General features: G+C 41.9%; 1 protein-coding gene across 1 annotated transcript in view; it reads left to right on the top strand.

Annotated features, from left to right (window-relative positions):
* LOC139450447 (protein draper-like) overlaps nt 1-21,621 on the top strand; it is a 110,606-nt gene that overhangs the window by 32,014 nt on the left and 56,971 nt on the right. The window contains exon 9 of the mRNA XM_071232155.1: nt 10,794-10,937. Within this exon, the coding sequence (XP_071088256.1) occupies nt 10,794-10,937 (144 nt within the window). The remainder of the gene's footprint in view (nt 1-10,793; nt 10,938-21,621) is intronic.

The raw sequence follows: 21,621 nt of genomic DNA on the forward strand, positions 1-21,621 counted from the left end.
AGCAATAAACCAAGCACAACTTATTTCCAACTTTAAGAATTAGAAATACACAAATACATACAGAGTATCACACAAGAAATATACTACGACTAACCTTCAAATCCATGAAATAATCACATCCTTTGGATCCATGAATACAAGACAAGATCCATTCAAAATATATACAAAATGACTATGAAGTACATACGTCAAGTGTAATCTGGCAACTGCCCCAGATCACAAGCAAATATATATCTGCAAGGTATACCTGTGGTCAGCTGTGAGTGACCACAGAGAACAATAGAGTACTCTATGCACGGGGTGGGATACTAAGTGCTGTGGGTTAAAAGCATGCAGTGGTATGGTTAGTCAAGGCTGGATAAATAATAGACTGAATGAAACAAATAAGCTATGGTATTAATGTTTAAGTTGAAATACAATTATATGGCAAAAGTAAGACATAGTAAATAAACTATGTACTTAATTCAAATATGAAATAGAATGTGTATAAAACTATAGTTAAAATAAAATTAAAACCTAACCTGTATGTACAAAATATCACTCTGCAACATGCAATACTCTCCATTTGCCAAACAACTACAACAATACAAAGGTCGTGTGTGTCACTCTCATAACATATATTCAGTACAACAACATAGTCAGGGAGATTGTCTGATTCCCATGCCAAGAACACATGTTGTGTGTGTGTGTGTGTGTGTGTGTGTGTGTGTGTGTGTGTGTGTGTGTGTGTGTGTGTGTGTGTGTGTTTGTGTGTGTGTTTGTGTGTGTGTTTGTGTGTGTGTGTGTGTGTGTGATTCGTGCGACTTTTGTAAAACAGTGATCATGTCTAAATCATAAACTGAGGTAGGTAGACTTTTCTCACTTTATGAAAAACCTAGACATATGCGGTGATCGTAAACGGGACACCCACGGATACCATACCATTAGAAACTGTCACTTGGCAAAAAACGTGTCCACGTTATGTAAAAAAATACACTTCAATGTACGAAATATTTTATAAGCTGTAGACCACCTGACATATCCCTTCCTTGACGAGTTGACCGAAATCAGAATGTCTGTTTGAATATGAAATCTGAGCCTTCTCTATGATTATCAGGAAAAGGACAGACATGCATTTCAAATATTTACATTGTATGTCAGCAGTCCCCCTCCACCCGCTTATAGACTACCATGTTTATTTTGAGCGACATCAGGTGTCCCAGCTATCCTGTCAAGCGGAAAGAACTTCCTGGTTGTGAAACATGCTAGCTGTCATCGTGGTTACATTGGCTTGCTGGATACAGGTTGTCATTGGTGAGTGACACGTCATGCTTCCTTACACTGTAACTTAATCATGAGATTGTGCCAAAACGTAATAATATAACGATAACAATTGTTACAAAGCCCAAGATGTTAAGACAGTGACGGAACTTGTGTCCAGGCTCTGAGACGTCCACTTAGAAATGAGAAGTGACTCAAACAAGCTGCCGACATCTAATTCTACACTAGCAGAGTGTATTTTCAATTAAAATTAGATTATATAGTTATGTACATGTATGGTATTTCGAAACATCTCAGGAATACATTATTAAGATAAAGTGTCATTAGGCTATAACAGTGAATAACATTTGCACATGAATATTATTAAGTTACCTGATGTCTCAATGCAAAGGCTTAGAGAAAATGCATATTTTTTATATTTTGATTGCTACCTTCTGCTGAACAAACCGTCTCTGTGTCTGAGGATAGGTAGGTCGGTGGTTCGATCCCCAAGTCTTTAGGACCAAAGAAAGTAAGAGATTACACTTGCCGTTACGTTGTCTGGAGCTCTGCGTTAAGGGGGTAAAGTAAGGACTGCAAGACTGTGTAACGACTTTTTGTCTTAAAAACTGTGGCATGTTATCTCAATAAAATTACACTATCAAACATTTAAGTCCAGACTTATTCAGGCACATCGCTATGAGAGTGAAATAACCTAGAACGCGACGTTAAACCTCACCTCACCACACCCGATCCCATCCGCATCTCACCTCACCTCACCTCACCTCACTCATTTGGCCAGGTTCCTTTTTCAGCTTTGACTCTTCCAATGTATATCTCCCCAGGTTCCTGTTCCTGGGGAACATTCGGAGATTCGTGTAGCAACACCTGTCACTGTGGGCAGTCTTGTAACCTGACAACTGGTGTTTGTGGAGGTGTCTGTGACAGAGGCTGGGTTGGAGGACAGGGGGGAACCTGTCAAAAAGGTAGGGATATAATTGAAAAGCATGACTGGCTGGGCGAGTGAGTTTTATTGAGTGGGTGAGAGAATATGTTTGGGTGGGTGTACTGGTACTTGTACGACTGAGTGATTGAGTAGGGTTTTGGCTGGTTGTGAGTGAGTGAGTGAGTGAGTGATGGCTGGTTTGGTCAGTGGGTGTGTGTATTGGTGTGTTTGTGGCTGATTAGATGGGCGGGTGAGTGAGTGAGTTTTACTTTCATAAGGGCGTGTGAGGCTGTTACCTTGAAGACCAAAGTGAGGCAGGTATTAAATGTTTACCAGTTTGGTGAAAACAGAGAGCACTGGTATGTTGCAGACAAACCATGAAACATATGAATTGAGGGTATGTCTGCTCTGCGTATATGTTCCTTCATAACCATTTGGAAAGTATAAAATAAGTTTGATAATGCAATGCAGGATATATATACTCAAGGGAACTCGAGCAAAAGTGGCCGCGACTTACTGTATTACCAAGTCCTGTTGTGTCAATCCGAGTAAGTGAGTAGAGGTTGGCTGGTTGAGAGGTTGGACCAATGGGCGGGTGTATTGACTGAGTTGTTAGTATCATTTCTGCTATGCGTATATGTCTCTACAAAGCCGTTTTAAAGTATAACATGCGTTTGATAATTCGTAATGCAGGGGGCGTTCGCTCGTCACGTCGAAGACCCGGGTTCGATTCCCGACACGGGTACAATGTGTGAAGCCCATTTCTGGTGTCCCCCGCCGTGATATTGCTGGAATATTGCTAAAAGCGGCATAAAACCACACTCACTCACTCGTAATGCAGGTTATATATGTATGTATTCATAGGTTATTCTAGCACAGGTGGCCGTAACTTAGTTTATTACCCATATGGGCTCAAATATGCAGTGTAATAACTTTTTGATATTTGCACAGTGTGCAATTAGTGATTCTCGAAGCTGATTGGTCAGTTAAACAAATGTCAATTTACATTGGTCGACGGCATTCATTCACATGTTTTACGTGCTACAATCTCACTTAATCGAGATTTATAAGACTAGAACATAGTTTCATATAAACCACATGATTTCACATTATAATGAATAAAGCATTTATTTCGCACAAGTTTTAGTTTACAATAAGCGTAATTACAAAAAGAAAACTACGTCTGCGTTGTTTGTAAACAAACATGGCTGACCATTTGACACCTGTCAAAGTAAATGACCTCGTAAAAGTGGACGGAGATCTGACAGGAAGAGTTATTCGCATACTTCAACCTCTGAACACATTTAATGTATTTGTTGTCAAAACTGCATATGGCCAGATAGAAGTTCCAAGATTCAGATTGCGAGTTTTGCCAGAGACTGTTTCTAGGGCGCAAAACACAACACCACCAAGTCCGGGGTTGCCAGCGTCTGTGCTAGAGGACTTGCTGTTTTGACGACTTTTTCGACCCCCCGAATCCAAACACCGGACTGAATGCAGACAGGTTTGCCTTTTTGAACGATGATGACATCGAAAAGTTCTTAACTGCCATTGAAAACGAAAACACTATGAAAAAGACTAAACTTGATATGAATTTGGTGCACAAATTTATACAGGAAAGTTTAAATGACACAAGAAAGGTGGAAGAAATTAACCCCAGTGAACTTAACATTATTCTTTGTAAATTTTTCATTTCGGCACGCAAATCAGATTGTTCGGAATACGAACCGTCTACTCTGAAGGGAATCAAGGCTAGCATTGAGCGTTACCTCAAGCGACACAATTACAAACATCTGCTGGCGGAATCTATGCACTGTGCTAAACTGAGGGAGGTTTTAAAATCAAAACAAAAATCATTAAAAGAGCAAGGAAAAGGAAACTTACCCCAGCGAGCTGATCCTGTGTCAGACATGGAACTGAATAAACTCCGTGAATGCGGACAGCTTGGCACCAAGTCTCTAGATGCTGTGTTAAACACATTGTGGTGGAACAATACTGTCTACTTTGGACTGAGGTCGGCCACGCCCCACAGGCGCATGCAGTGGGGCGACGTAACACTCAAAACTGATTCCGATAATAAGGAATATTTACAGTATTTGGAACACCAGTCAAAAACACGACAGGGTGATCAATCCCGAGACTTGGCACCCAAAGCTCGGGCTCAACCTGGGGACGAATGTTGTCCGGTGGCAGTTTACAAGTTGTATCGGGATGTTCGCCCGCGAGACTTTAGCAATGATGAGAGTCCATTTTACCTTGCACTCAACACACAGTTCGGCGTAAAATCCGAAAACACCTGGTTTAAACGCCAACCTGTTGGTAGAAACAAGTTAGGCTCTCCCATGAAGACCATGGCATCCAGGGCTGGACTGTCCTCTGACAAAAGGTTGACGAACCACAGCGCTAGAAAACGAATGATCCAAACTTTATCTGACAATTGTGTCCCAGCGCATCAAATTATGCAAGTTTCTGGACACAAGAACGTCCAGTCCATCAACAGTTATTCGTCAATTAATGAATCACAACATCAAAATATCAACAAAATCCTGTCATCTTCTATGTCCACTCCACAAACGTGTTTGTCAAATCCTCCCAGAATCCCAGATGCACTAGTTCCCCATCAATCTGCACAGTGTCATGTTTCCCATCAGTCACACTTGTCACAAATCACACACGACGTCCATTCCCTGCACACGGTGCACACCCTGTTCTCGGGGCCCATATATGGAGGGGTTTTTAATTTAACAATTTCTTCCAACGACTCGGGTCACTCCACTGTCGACAGTCATCTACCGCCCCGAAGAGAAGAATACTCATTGATTCTGACTCTGAGTAGTCCACAGAACTTCTTGTCCGGAATAAACTTGCAACTTGGTTTCAGCTGTCTCAAAACTGGGTCAAGTCGGGTCATTCTTTCCGACACTCACAGCAATCGTATTTTACAAAGTTTACCTACTTTACGTAACTTTTCTCAATCAAACATGACTTCTGTACATTCCTTCTATGTTGTTGATACAGTTTTTGGCATTTTTGTCGAATGACAAATGAAAAAATTGACAGGTTTTCAGTGTTTCCTCTTCTCAATGTGAAATTCATGTCCATGCTGATGCACGGCGGCTGTTGTCTTGTCAATGAGAAGTCTTGTCAAAAGAAGCCAAAATGATAGATATATTCCTTCACTCATCAGGAAAGGATTCCTTTAAGATACAAATTACACTTCTGAAAAAACCATACCATAAATCTCTACCTCACACAGATTCAAGTGTGTGGGGTCAGTGATGGTGAAGTATCTCCCTATTCCACCACAGACCACGTCGTAGATACCGTCGCCAGTGACTGAAGTGTTGGACGGGAAGGTGTAGCAGGGAACACTGGGTGTGGTGCTGGTGTTGCTCAGGTAGAGTGCAGCCGTGCGAATTCTATGAAGATCTGAAAATGTATCAGTTCAAATACACACATATTTTCAATACTCTTTTGACATTTCCTCCGAGGTTTAGCTGATCAAACACGACCAGCTGACATTGTTACAGAATTGTCGAAGAACTGTAATAGATTGCATAGATTGTCACAACTGTAGTCAATGAGCTTCGTACTTCATTGAGGGTATTTGAGCTACACTGGCCTTCTCATATGCTACTGAAGATACGCCTGTGTATGATGAAGGGCATTTGATGTACTGGTAACTGGTCAAACGCTGAGGACGTCCCTGACCATAGACGGACATCATTCCCAGTGGTGGGTCGCGTCAGACAACAGTGTCGCCGTGATTCCGTTCTAAGTTGTCAAGATTAAGTTGTCAAGATCAAGTTGCAACTTGTTGATGTACAAAACCTAATGTCTTCATGCTTTTCCTTCTTGCAAGGATGTAGTTTCACCCTTAGTCGTAAGCCACCATCTGTTGTCAATAAGTTTATGTATGATCAACAGTGTTTCAATCTTCAAAACACTTAAAAAAACAGGAGCGGTGAAATGAACATCATGCCATGTTATGCATAACACATGCATGTCATTGTGCCTTTCCAATCTTCACACATTTTCACAGTTAAAGGTGAACTGTGTAATAAAACTGTCTTTAAAAATTGAAGTGGCATTGAGAATGGCTTATCGGTTATGATCAAATGTGTTCGTTTATTAATCTACAAAACACTTCAAACCAGGAGCGTTAAGGCGAACATCAAGCCACTTTAAACATAACAACACTAATGAATAGATACATAATGAATGGTTTGGTTTGTTTGTTGTTTAGCGCCGCACTCAGCAATATTCCAGATTATGACGGTGGTCTGTAAATAATCGAGTCTGGACCAGACAATCCAATGATTGCCACCATGAGCATCGATGCACGCAATTGGGATACGCTGACATGCATCAACCACGTCAGCGAGCCTTACAACCCGATCCCGTTAGTCGCCTCTTGCAAAAGTTATTGAAGTGCGATTGAGAATTGCTATTTGGATATTTTACTTGCAGATCTCCGTAAAATGTCACAATGAGGAATTAATCGAGACCCAGTGCCTATTTTACATGAAATTGCATATGCAATAAACACCGTAGTGTTGTTATATGGGACCGCAGATAACCTGTTAGTGGAAGCAATAGTGCAAATAATATTCATATATCAGTGACACTTTTGTAACCACACACTAAAAGACCATTGGAAACAAGAACATTTACTATCATCATATATCAAGTTTGCAGTCCAGGAGTCTTCGGCGATAGCTGCAATCAGTTCTGCCATTGCTTCCAAGCAACATGTGACCCAGTTAGAGGCGTGTGTCCTGGAGACTGTAGACCAGGGTGGCAGGGAGACAGGTGTGATACAGGTGAGTAGATTCAGTCAGTGGTGTTTGTACTTGAGACTGTAGACCAGGGTGGCAGGGAGACAGACTTAAGACTAATGACATTCAGACAGTGGTGTGTGTCTTGGAGATGTAGACCAGGGTGACAGGGAGACAGACTTAAGACTAATGACATTCAGACAGTGATGTGTTCCGGAGAATGTAGACCAGGGTGGCAGGGACATAGGTTTGATACAGTAGAGGTGATTCAATCAGTGGTGTGTGTCCTGGAGACTGTAGACCAGGCAGGGAGATAGATGTGATACAAGTGAGGAGATTCAGTCAGTAATCTGTGTCCTGGAGAGTGTAGATCATGGTGGCAGGGATACAGGTGTGATACAGTAGAGGAGATGCAGTTGTTAGTCTGTGTCCTGGAGAGTGTACATGTAGATCAGGATGGTAGGGAGACAAAAGTGTTACAGGTGAGGAGATTCATGGTGTGTGTCCTGGTTACTGTAGACCAGGGTGGCAGGGAGGCAGATGTAAGACTGAGGACATTCAGACAGTGGTGTGTGTCTTGGAGAATGAAGACCAAGGTGACAGGGATACAGGTGGGATTCAGCCAGTTGAGGACGTTTATTCTGAGGTGTCTGTTATGGAGGATGTAGATCAGGGTGGCAGGGAGACAAACGTGTTACAGGTGAGGAGATTCAGTCAGTGGTGTCTGTCCTGCAGACTGTTGGTGGCATCGAGACAGGTAAGTAATTGTAATGTAATGATCAGTTGTTTACAGAGAAAACACCAATGTGAAATTTGGGTAAAGTACATTTAGTTAAGAAGTGGGCGCCAATTGTACTCCCAACCTTTCTGATGTGCTTTGTAGGCACATGGGTCATAATTCGTGTCAGAATTAGCTTAACCAAAACACGAGGATTTGACTAGGCGTGATTAAGTGAGTCATTGAGTTTGGTTTATTAACCCTGCTTTGAACGGTATTCTAGTTATATCACAGCGTGTCAGCTTAATGCACGGGTATGTGGTGACAAGACACCTATAAACATAATCGGGGCGAGCCGGAATTCGAATTTACAATCAGGTTTCTGGCGTCACTAAGGGTCGCAACTCTCCACAGCGAAATACTATTTAGCCAAGGACGTTAACTTGAGCTTCAAATACATCGATCAATAATGAACAAATTGCAAATTCCCTCCCACTGATTTCCACATCTGAGCTAGAAAGAAAAAGACAAGATGAACTGCCTTCATACTAAGATGCATAAAGATTCAGAGTGACAAAAACATATCCACATGACTGCTTGCCAAGGGGGTGACTTTAACTTTCCATTTATGTCGAGGAATATTCCAGCAGCTCCATGCTTTGGTGTCTACACTCCACAGATTGTGATTTATAATCGAACATACTCTAACTACGAATATTTCAAAGAGCGTCAAGCGACATGAAAAGCAGTTTGATCAGGGTTACAACATTGAAAGCCTTTGTAGAGACAATTTGGCATCATTGGCCTAAAAAGTGGCTGATGAAATTTAGACTTGAACGATATGTTCCCATGTAATATTCTGGTGAACAGTTTTCTTGTCTTTGTGTGTGTTTCGGACGGTTGCAAGCGGGGATCAGGATCCTCTCGCCCTCTTGCCACCACTTGGAACCATCACTATTTATATATAATGTATATGCAAAACTACATGAACTGCAAATGTGGTCGTTGAGTTTAGTGGGCTATGTTGTTGTACAATGTTACACCCATGCCGCAGGTGATTATAATGTAATAACTAAAATATAAACAAAACACATAATAACTAATCCAAGGAAAAGAAACTCTTGATTTAACAATATACACGTTTTTGTGTTTATTTTTTCTGCAGAATGTGACGCTGATCACTATGGAGTCAACTGTGTGAACATATGTCGTGACAGGAAGTGTTCTGATGTCAACCCGTCATGCGATCGCTGCACCGGGTCATGTCACAGGGGATGCTTACCTGGTTGGAGAGGTGTGGACTGTACAGAAGGTACATGCTGACATTTAATACAAAGCAAAGCTACAGTATGGTATATCTTATCTTCTAATTTACATCTTGTATTAGTCTATGAAATGCACTGTCATGCTGTATCAATCTGTGCAAGTTACTTTAGAGTGCCTCCGTTGTCTAGTGGACGCAGATTCTACCCGATAGATGATTCGATCCCCTATTTATATACGTTTATCTGTGTATGATCTGCGCAACATGTGGACTTATTCCATATGAGAGCAAATAAATGTAAAGCTGAAAGATATAAATCACTCATGTCACAAATCTATACTAATGTGGGTCAGTTCATTGCGTGTGGGGATGCATTCTTGCTAAGACTCAGCGAGGAATAGCTGTGGGGAGGATGAGATATTATGAAACTTTGAGCCAAAAAGGAAGGGATATAAAATTTCAAATTTCAAATGAATACTGAGGATGCCATGCAATGCAAAGCTAAAGAAAACATGTTCATTACAAAAGTTGTGTCCATCGTGTTAAATAGATAACACACTGTATATGAATTATATTTGTTTGTATTGTGAATGTTAACACTGTCAATTTAGCCGCCAATAAGACGTCATGGCAATGTCGCGCCACAGTATTTATATATACTTGCGTTGTGACGTCATAACATAGTGACGTCATAATATAATATTTAAGGATTGACTGTGTATTTTGTTTTGGTTCATTGAGGTATGATTCGAAAAAAGGATGTGCCAACTGTTTGAATCCGCGTATACAGTCAATGCTTAATATCAAATTGGACAATGAAAACATGTTTTATCAACATTACTTTAACCAAAACAGGTGAATATATCAAAGCATACAAAAATGACGACATTGATAAACATTGCAGGTGTAGGCAAACATACTGTGGCGTGACATGAATCAAGCTATTGTTTAATTTCTGCACATAACTTCACACGCTTACAAAGTCAGTAGAAAATCAACGGAGAGTAGCATCAAAACAATGTTCATAGTACCTGTCAATCAAGGTAAGATGCGAGAAGTGCAAAAGTCACACTGTAACGAACTGGAACAAATATGTCCGGGAGAAGGCGGCTGTTTCAAATTGCATGGTCAGTTACCACCAGATTCAAACATTAGTTCCCTGAGAACAGGACGGTACAGTTGGAAAAATGCTAGATTATCTAGTTAGAAATGAAACCTGAAGACATGAAAATTGTGGAACCTGAGGCGAGCGTGTAAAAACAGGCGAGCGAACCTGCAAGTTTGTAGTTTCATTCCTTCTCGCCCTGCGGTCTCAAAGGGTTGTTTGGACAATGAATATGCCTGAAATTTGCTAAATGTCCTGTGCATGACGATACTCTGAAGCTGAAAGGGAATTCACTCGACTGCATTTTTTGGGATTCCCCGATATTCCATAGCAACAAAAGTAATCCGCCTCAGTGGACGTCGCTTAATTTCGTACATTCATCGGGCAAATAATGCAATAACACCTGACCAATTCAGCTGATCAGAATGCAGAAATATTAATGAACACAAGAAAACATAAATAATATAGCTGTAATCACTTCTCCCTGACGACAAAGCCGAAACATGTAGGAGAACAATCCGTGCCATGTAAATGATGTAATTATGTTGTGAATGTCTTCAGATATGTTCTACTGTACACAGTGAATCTCACCACTTTATATATTTCGAAGAGGATATGATCATTTTCCCAAACATGTGATGATCAGTTTCATGTTAATGCAAACTCACAATCGTACACCAGGCTCATTTTCGTTGATATACGTATATGTTTCACAAACAAATAACACCGTTTTGCATTCACAGAATGTAGCAACCGAACCTATGGACAGAACTGCAGTGAGACTTGCTCAGAAAGGAAATGTGCTGGAGATTCGTCTTGTGACCATGTGATAGGAAAATGTGTTTCTGAATGCGTATCTGGATGGATGGGTGAAGATTGCAAAAAGGGTAATGGCATAGTTAAGTCCCCTCACATATATACACATCTTGTGTTGAATTATTGCAGTGAACTATTTTGCTGATTTCGTATTATTGTCTCCGGTATTTTGTGCATTAATGGTTCAAAAAGCAGTCTATGGAGTTATTTTTTACGGATTCCTCTATAAGAGTAAACAGAGTGCACACAACAATAATCTCTTTGCAGAACTCCAATGATCACACCTCCACTTTACCTGAGCCAAAGAGTTTAAAATAACTATTGGCCTATTGATTAATACATGTTGCCGAAGGAGCATGACATAATTTCAATGTTTTGTTCTCCTCACCGTATATATACTGAACCGCAAAAGAAACGTCACCCCAAGTAACATTGCATGAAAAGTTGTCATTAAAATATCTGGGTAATTTTTGTCAAAGTTTCTAAAATTTAATATTACCTTGTGCGGAAAAATTAAATTTATTGATAAAAACACAAAGCAGATGACAATATAACCGTTCGCTCAAGCGCATCACGGCAACGGCCATGGTAACCCGTGCAAATTGAAATGCACATGCGTTCCCCCATTTCTTGCCATGTAAAAATCCACCCAGATCGGATAAAATTTATTCGTTATTGAATTGCTACCACATGCCAAGATTGACAAGAAATCAGCGACACCAAGTCCTTGGACGATTGCAAGCTGGACAAACCTCCCGACAAGTAGTCAATGCATTTCAAGTCCACAAAAGGACCATATACAGGCTCCAGCAATGGTGCCAGACAACCAACACTTCAAGGGTCACTACCCGACGTCAGGATCATCAGATTGTGCGACATCATCTTCAAGATCGCTTTGTTACTGCTGCGTAAACCACTCGACAGACCATGGGGACACACCAGCGACACATTAGCGCGGACACCATGCGTCGACGATTATTGACACCTCAACTGTCACAGGCCACACCGAGGACCCATTCTGACACCACGTCATCGCCGGGACCGTCTTCAGTGGGCAACACAGCACCAGCATTGGCGCCACCAGCAGTGGAGAAGAGTCCTCTTCTCAGACGAGAGCCGTTACTGTATCTCAACAGCAACTGACAGAGAGAGAGTCTGGTGACGCCCTGGTGAACGTTATTCGGATGCTTGTGTTGTTGGGAGAGACTCGTGGGGTGGTCCGAGCATCATGGGGTGGGGTGGAATTGGTCTTGCACAGAGGGTCGGCCCTGTGGTCTTCCAGAACATAGGTCCAGGGAGGGGCAATGGTGTCACAACAGCTCGGTACACTGATCAAGTCATACCTCATTTGGCACGTCGCCGCAACCACGAGTATCAGCATGATAACACCCGTTCCCACACTGCGAGAACCAACAAGAGACTTCCTCCTGCAGAATGGCATCAGAATCATGCAGTGGCCTGCCCCCAGTCCCGATTTAAATTCCATTGAACACCTGTGGGACGAGATTCAAAGACGGCTGAATGACGTCCGACCAAGGCCGACAACTGCAGCTGAACTGGGTCCTGCGTTCCTCGTAGTGTGGGCTCAAGTGCCTATGGCCTTCATCAACCGCCTCATCCATGTATCCATGTATCGACGTTGCACGGCAGTGATCAATGCACATGACGGACACACGAGATGCTGGCTTGTGATGCCATTTTCTGAGACTAATGTTGTGTTTCACTTTAAGGACATTTCACACTTTAATTTCAACCTTAATGAACTGTTTTGCCAAGTTTCATCTTTTTAATATGTCTCCAAGTATGTTTTCAGTGTTTGGACAAATAAGATTTCTCATATATCTATCCATGGTGACGTTTCTTTTGCGGTTTTGTATATATCTATATATTCATTAATATTTCTCATCAACATGGGGGACCAGATGAAGAATTTCCCAAGTGCATACTCCTAAACGCCGATATTGAATAATTGTCCTATTACAATGTCAATAAATATATCGTTATGCAAGAAATGTGTGAATCTTGTGTGTGTGGAATAATGGATGCACGGACATCTTCATTTGTAAATGTTTCTGAGCCGGGGACACGTCAGCGAAATATGACTTTAAACATCACACAAATCTAACAAAACGAAGTATGTATCCCCGTTTTGTTAAAAAAGTGATTTGCTTTGGTGTTATCAGCCTGTGACAGCCAGCACTACGGGCATTATTGTATCAAGACTTGTGCCTCCAGACACTGTGTGGGGAACTCTTCCTGTAACTCAACAGGGCACTGTGACACTGGGTGTGAGACAGGGTGGACGCTACACGATTGTACAGGTAATGATGTTCTGTCACCAGGAAGGCAGTGGGTAGAGGGCGAGGCAGTGGATGTAATAAAGCAATGTATTATGTGTTATGATAATTTGTAAAACAAAGTAATGCAACATCAAACGCTGGAAACGAAGGGCAGTGGGAATTGAAAGCTAATGTAGTCGATGGGCTGCGAGTGTTCAATTGATGGAAATTCGAGGGATTATATCAATTTGCGATAATTTTGTTACATTTTCCTTAATGAAAAACGTAAATCAGTCTAAAAATTCAAATACTATCAATGATACAAAAATACTAAACTGATGACAAGGTGAGCGGTGACTTTGATGTTTGACAAAATAAAATCTTTTTCACTTGGAAGATAGAAAATAAAATTATTACAAATTATACCCAATACTTCATAATAACTTAGTTGTGACAAACACGGTGTGTAATGAAAGCCGTACGTGTTATCTTTCTTTTGAGAATTCTGATCGTCTATACATAGTCTCAAATATAATTATGCCTTGGAATACAATCACGCAACAATTGTGAAATCGACTTTTATGTGTGATTACACACATCACAATAATGAATGTCTCCTGGGACGTGGACTACACTTTCGTTGTCTTATCAAAATTATTTGTTGTTGGATTAAGATTCACATCGGTTACTTCTCTTCAACTTGTAATTGCTGCTTATTATTTAATATATGTTATTCACTATTCTTATTGTTATGAAGACATGGGTAATTCTATTGACAATGATATTATATAATCATCTTTGTCAAATGTGTTTTACAGATATTGTGCAGTTTTCTCTATAATTATTTCCCAATACAGAGTTGAATTTCTATTTGGACAAAAAATAATTCTTTCTAAATATGCCACAAGTGTGTTAATCGAATCGTGTTACACATCCAGTCATATCAGAAACAACTTTTGGGCTCGTGGTAAACACTCAGCATGTGTTTTTGACATCGACTATAACTGATGGAGCTATTTTTGCTGTATAGTTGTTTTTGTTCTGTTTCCATCTTCATTCCTATCTCTCTCTATCCTATATCCCTCCTCTCTCTCTCTCTCTCTCTCTCTCTCTCTCTCTCTCTCTCTCTCTCTCTCTCTTTCTTTCTCTCTCTCACACACATACACACATACACAAACAATCATATTCACTGAACTTTACATTGATCATGTAGCGATTGGTACATGTTAAAAAGTTACACATTAATCTGTTTTAAATGTATGCAAGCAAGCAGCAAAACCCATACAAGGTAGGGGAAATACCACGATAGATTTCAGACGTAAGACCACGTCTGTACTTAATGACAATGCTTATACTCAATACTTTTGCTAAATATGCATTTTAAATGCGTAAAAATTATTGAGTTGCCTTTTCAGAAGAAGCAAGGTCTGTACAAGCCGCCGGATATAACGCTAGCCAGTTGGCTGTCGCAGTGGTTCTTGCATTCGTGGCTGGTGTTGCAGTAGGCGTCATCATCAGTGTTGTTGTCTGGAGGAGAAGGAATAGGTAAATAAATGAATCACTCTAGTCACAATATATAGTTCCAAAAAATATTTAAAAATGACAAAAAGTAAGATGCTTCTTCAGTCTATGACTATGTCTTTCATGTACTTGTTCACATCAAGCTTAGAATGTCCATTCCAGACGCCTACCCAAGACAGCGCTCACAGCCAATGTATCAAACGCTCAAACTGAAAGATCGCAGGCCGGTGATGACGTTGGCACAGCAACTAGGACATACGACAGTCTCAATGCATTCTCATATGACACCAAGATGAAGGGAGAGACATATTCCACCATTACATCAGGCCAAACAGATTTAGGAACTGGTGCCAATGCTCTGACACGTGACGTGTCTGACTCTATCGAAACAGGTGCGTATGAAACCCTCGACAACACGTCACGTGGAACGGATGGTGAATACAGTGAGATAGGGAAACCTAAGTGACTTTCTAGTGACAAACTTACTGTTTAAATAAGATGATATATGGGTACTTGCATGTATACTCCAGAAAGGTACCCATTAACTCTAAGATTAATTCTATTTTTGTGGGTTTAAAATTAAACTTTTGCTGAATATGTAAAACGTGTTTCAAGTTTTATGCTTAGACAAACGTAATACTCATGTTACATATTTTTTCAGGCATGTCAAATATCTCATGCTATGCTGATAGGAATAAAGTCAAAAGTTATTTTATTATAAATTACCTCCCTTTGTAAAACAGGAAGCTTTGTTGATAAGTAATAAAGTTCATTTTGAATTATCGCCCTTTGTTACTAGGGGCGCTTTAAAATTGTCTAGCAATTATTATCTCCCTTTGGCGCTACGGATTTGCAAACATATTTATGTATTCTTTTTGTTTATTTGTATTTTGGTTGTTGTATTTTATTATCCAGTTATTTTGTAGATGAAAAACACCAAGTAAATCAATAGGCTATGTTGTGCATACCACGCAAACCACTTTTCACATTTTGTTAACCAAGAGTAATAGCATGAGTAATGGGTCATTGCATCCGTAGCATTCGGCCATTCTCGTCATATCTGTGCTATAGGTGTCTTTGGTGTCATTAATGTTTTATAACGATGATAGTCACATGTTTGTTTCTGTGTTTTCACACACCGTTTCAACACCCTAGGCCGGTATACCGGCGATGCCGTGTCACGTCGAAAGAGTATAATTATAATTTTATTAACCTACCTGTCATTCATTTATTAAATTTATCACATTATACAATGTCTGAAATACGTATTCTATTTCAATTTATCATTTTTATCGATAAGTATTATTCACTATTTCCCGCAATGTTTTTGAAAAAAAATCTCGGACACACACTTCAACAACGGGTACACATCGAACATGTCAAAGAGCAAAATAAGGACGTTTCTTTTCGAACGATCGCGGGCAATGTAAGTCAAATGACATTTCGGCTTTCGGACACGATCTTTAATGCCCAAATATAGGCAAAAAAAATCTTATCTTTGTCGAAGCTCGTAATCTAGCACGATGCACCCATGAAGTCCCTTAGTTTTGATATAGATCGCGATTTCCAGCTTAAAACGTTCAGAATAACAATAACCTGAAATGCATCACACACGAGGACGGTACCATTGCTGTAATATAATTGACTGGCTGCCTTAGGCCACGTGCTCAAATTTGACCAATCACGAACCTTGTAGCACATTTCGCCAAGAATGGCATGCTACGTACAGACCCCGGCCGAGGTTACTATCGTGTAGATGTAAATATAAACTTTCTAATGATTTGTCACATGACTGTCTTCGACGTACGTGTTATTCATACGAAGTTACCACAACGGAGGTATTTCTTCATGTTACTGAGCGGTCAGCCACTGTTGTCGGGAAATTGGTGATGACATACTATTTATACTTCTTTCTAAAATAATTTTCCGAATACGTAAAGAATGAAAATAAAAAGGCAATAGGTAAGTGGATTTTATTATATCCTACATTTGCCACAATCGTCAAATTTTTGCTTCCTTGGTCCTTAATCTTGATATTATGAATGTGTTGGTTTACATTTTTATTGTAAATGCATTATTTAAACTATGTGATTAACATAACTTCCCATGTATAAACAGTAGGATTCATACCTTTCAAATGGTGTATGACATGTCGTAGCAAAGATGTTTTACAAGGAGATAGGTTCTTTGATAAATGTTGGCTTCATCTGTCACACAAGAGCCTATGGGAACTCGGTGTCCCAGCAGTAAATGCTTCTGGTTGACTGGTGTTAAAAGACTTAATATCACACTGGGTTTTCTGTACATGAATTATTTCTATACACTATGTGTTTTGAAAACATGTGACGACTATAGTAAGTCTAGATTTATTTTAAAAACATTACCGTACGTATTGTAAAATATATCACTCATAGATTGTATTACTGAACAAAGATAACATTTTATTTATTTATTGCGTTTTGCAAAGTATAACATCTTGGTAATTATCTTGTAATTATTTTCGATCACTTGCACGCCATCAAATCAATAAACTGAATCAAAACTCACGGTTTCCTTCCCTGTTCAAGTTCCCCGAGTTTACAATACCCGCTAAGAAGAGGTCGCATAAGTTATCTACTGTTACGAAGTCATGAAAAATTTCTATACCAAGTTGATACTGTAAATTTCTACTTTCGGCTTTCATATTCTATTCTTCGTCTTTCGACTCGGACTTTTCGGCTTCTCTTCACAAATCGTTACTGTTGGTCTTCTAAAACCGAACGACGCTGAGGAGGATTAAGGTTCCCCAAGACTGACAACTGACAGCACAGGTCAGGTAGTGTTGACGCAAGTACGGCCTCGCAGCTTGCCAGGCAAGTCGCTTGGCAACGGTGCATGGGGAAAATCCTTCGTACTATGTTTATGACAATTTTGCAGAAGTTATGATGCTTCTGCACTTGCATCGTAACTATAGTAACACTGACACTCAGATAATACCCTCCATGTACATGCCACAATCACAATAACAGGATTAGTTGTGGCCAGCGGTAGAATACGCTCCTGGCTTCTGATTGGTCGAGAGGATCACGTGACCGAAAGTGACGTAACTTTCGGTCACGTGACCTGCGCATACGCGCAGGGCATGATGGGACCTGCGCACGCATCCAAGATGACGGTACATCCGTTTCCGGTGGCGTGCGCCTCCTAGATGGCGGCGCCTCCGTTTCCGGTGGCGTGGGCACCTACAAGAGGGCGTCGTCTCCGTTTCCGGGGAGGAGGGAAAACCCGGAGAAGCGGTCGTAAAAGATGAACAGGATCGACGTTGAAAGAAGCAATTCAAAAATCTTTTTTGTTGTTCTAAAATTAGACGTGGCGGCGGCGGCGGCGGAGGGGAAGGGAGGAGGAGGGAGGAGGGAGGGAGGAGGGAGAAGGAGGGAGGAAGGGAGGAGGAGGAGGGAGGAAGGCGGGAGGGGAGTCGGGTTCTTTGTTTTGTTTTGTTTTGGTGGGTGTGTGGCGATGACATGTGAAAATGATAGCTCACTGAGACGAGCTTATCATACACAGTCGACGACTCTGCCACTTTGTTGCTAGGTTGACGTCATATCGGCGAAGGATTTTGCAACAACTTGTCACAAATCATGTCATCGGGTATGGTGATGTGTTTGTCAACTTTGAGGTGTAAGATTTCGTTCCACAAGGCGATCGTGTATTGTAGTCCACTATGACAGTCGTTCGTCTAAGTTAAAAGTCGGTGAGTGGCGAATTTATAGGTGCTAAAGGTGTTGGCTGAATTCTAAAGGTGAATCGACAGGTACAGGCATGAACGTGATGTAGATATATGCCTACGTTATGTACTTCGTGTTACCCCCCATGCAAACGTGGTGCCACGCATGACGACAAACAGACGTTGACGTTGATCCATAGGATGATTATTATCATGAATGATACCGAGGTGCTGGCACTCGTGTAGGTTGACAGGCGTACTGTCATTCGTGTCTCCATGCACACGTCATGTACTTTGTGTCACCCCATGCAAACGTGGTGCCACGTGTGTGTGTGTCTTCAAACAGACGTTGACGTTTATCCATAGGATGATTATTATTATGAATGATGCCGAGGAGTCGGTACTCGTGTAGGTCGACAGGCGTACTGTCATTCGTGTCTCCATGCACACGTCATGTACTTCGTGTGTTGCCATGCAAAAACGTGATGTAATTCATGTTGCCATGCAAACGTGATGTCATGCGTGTGTGTCTTCAAACACACGTTGATCCACAGGATTAATGATCATATTTAGTATTTTATAAGGAGAGAGAGAGATCGATAGACATACGTGGTGTTTGACTCGTGTCTCCAGGCACACGTGGTGTTTCACGCGTCTCTATTTATATATATATATATTTATTTTATTATTTTGAGACGTACCATAGTGGTGACACGCGTAGGCGTGTGCCTCCAAGAGGACGAGGGGGGGGGGGGGGGGGGGGGGGGGGGGGGGTTCTTTTGGATTGTTGTTGTTTGTGTTGGCAAAGCAAGCAGGGTGGGTGTCGATGGCGTGTGGAGATGATATATCACTGAGGCGAGTTTATCAAAGTTATCATACACAGTCGATAACCCAGCCACTTTGTTGCTAGGTTGACACCACATCGGCGAAAGATTTTGCTACAACATGACGTCATCGACTATGGTGATGTGATTGTAAACTTTGAGATGTAAGGTTTTGTCCCACAAGGCGGGCGTATTGTAGCACAAGGACAATCGTTTGTTTAAGTAACAGGGGGTGAGTTGCGAATTTAAAGGTGTTAAAGGTGTTGCCTGAATTTCTAAAGGTGAATCGACAGGCACAGACATGTAGGAATGCAGGGAGCGATCGAAATGGTCCCTGTTTTGATTGGTCCAACACGCTGCGCACTGATTGGTCCGTTCCGGCGCCTGACTTTCACCTCGGTTTTCCAAACTGGCCCGGCCCTTGTGTTTCTTTTTCATAGGAAAAGTGATGACCAGAGAGTGTCTATCTTATTTAAGACACCGTCACCCTGTTTTCTGATTGGACGACAACCCAAGCTTCTGATGGGTAACCATTGTTTATCCTGTTTTTTCTCCCTGGGGTGAGCATGCTGATTTCTCCATCCTAAAAACACAACACAATTCATTTTTTCAACTTTTAGAGTGGATCGAAAGGGCTCCTGTTTTGATGGCTCCAAAACCCAACACGGCGATGGATCCGTTTCGATGCCTGGACTGAGCCTCAGTTTTTCAAATGGGTCCGACTGTTGTGTTTGGGTTTTTTCATAGGAAAAAAATGTATTTTCCATGGGAGAAAAAGCACAACTCGGCTCGGGTGCTGTCTTCTGATTGGTCGGTGCTGACTTCTGATTGGTCAGATTTTCGACCAATCAGAGACCTTCTATAAATAGATCGTCTTTTCTGTGTATATAAAGGAAGGGCTGACATTCATCAGACACTCATCGCCACCATGACGGACACGCACAGTACACCATATCGTTTGGAGAGGAAAGACACCACCCGCTCCAGGCGGTTAAGAACTGCCTACCATACCTATCGTATGACTTTCAACCCAGACTACTTGGACACCGTACCACCAGACCGCGTTCCCATGGAACCGCCGGCTTTATTTGACAGAGTGATCGATGACTTTTATCAACAGATGTCAGGCCAGAAGGGAGATCGTATTGGTCTAGGTATCGGTCATCCCGCTTTGAACACCCCCATACGTATTCCCTTTCGTTGCTTTGAAGATCTCCATGTGTTAGATATTTTGCATGCCGTAGAAAAAGTCCAACAGTCCAACAAAGCCCTGAACATCGATGCCACCATGGTTGTGACTTTAGTACACGTAGCAGATCCCGACAGGCTAGGATCAGGCAGTGGTGCTCCCCGGCTGAAAAACGTGATTGGACTTGAAGCCTTTTTAACACGCAAAAGGGGTATTGTACGGATCAAGAACGAAGATCAATCCTGTTTGGCACGGGCCCTGGGTGGTGGCACAGCATTATGCCCAGAAGCCTTACCTTGACCCAAGAATGGGAAACCCAGTGAGTGAGACTGATGAGAACGGATCGCGTCGACGTTCAAGGCATACGGGCACGGGACTTGTTTCGACGCCTTGGCCTGCCTGAAGGTCCCTGTCAGGGTCTGGACGACCTCACACGCGTGGGACGCGCCTTGGCCCACCTGAATTATCAACTGAAAGTCTACAGTCAAGAGGTGGACCAGAGACTGTTGTACAAGTGTGATGAGGCTCCACCCAACGCCACCGTGCTGCATTCATACCATCATGATCAGCACTACGATGTCATCACTTCCATGCCAGCTTTTTATGTGTCTAACCATTACTGTGAACGCTGCGACCAACGTTACGAAAAACTCGAAAAGACCCCTGCACCAAGCAATACTGCTGCCACCGCTGCCTCCACTCTAGCTATTGCGGACCCAAGGAAGAGCATGGGATCCCTTGCTTGACATGTCAACGCTGGTTCCCAAATCAACACTGTTACACGCAGCATCTCCTGTCACCGTCAGAGGGAAAACCCAGCGCCTGTCAATCGATTCACAGGTGCCCGACCTGTTTTCAGCTGGTCCGCGTCTTGGAGACCCCCATGATTCACCACGAGTGCTCAGATGAAGAACATCCCTGCTTGGTATTCTGAGAACCCACGACCCCAGACCATCGCTGTTACATGACGCCTCTCTGTGAAGAAAACGAGGAGGAGGAAGAGGGGGAGGAAGAGGAGGAGGGGGAAGAGGAACAACATCACATACGAGACAACGTCCAATACGTCTTCTATGATTTTGAATGCATGCAAGACACGGGGGAACACATTTCAAATTTGTGCGTGGTGCAACTAGGATGTGGACGGTGCATCAGTGAAGTGAGCAAGGACTTGTGCGAACACTGTCCATGGAGAGAAGAAGGGTATGGTCCCAGTCGTGAGATCGTGTTTCGAGGCCCCAC

This window comes from Haliotis cracherodii, unplaced genomic scaffold, assembly GCF_022045235.1.
Source record: "Haliotis cracherodii isolate W230 unplaced genomic scaffold, xgHalCrac1.p SCAF_8, whole genome shotgun sequence".
NCBI classification, from domain to species: domain Eukaryota; kingdom Metazoa; phylum Mollusca; class Gastropoda; order Lepetellida; family Haliotidae; genus Haliotis; species Haliotis cracherodii.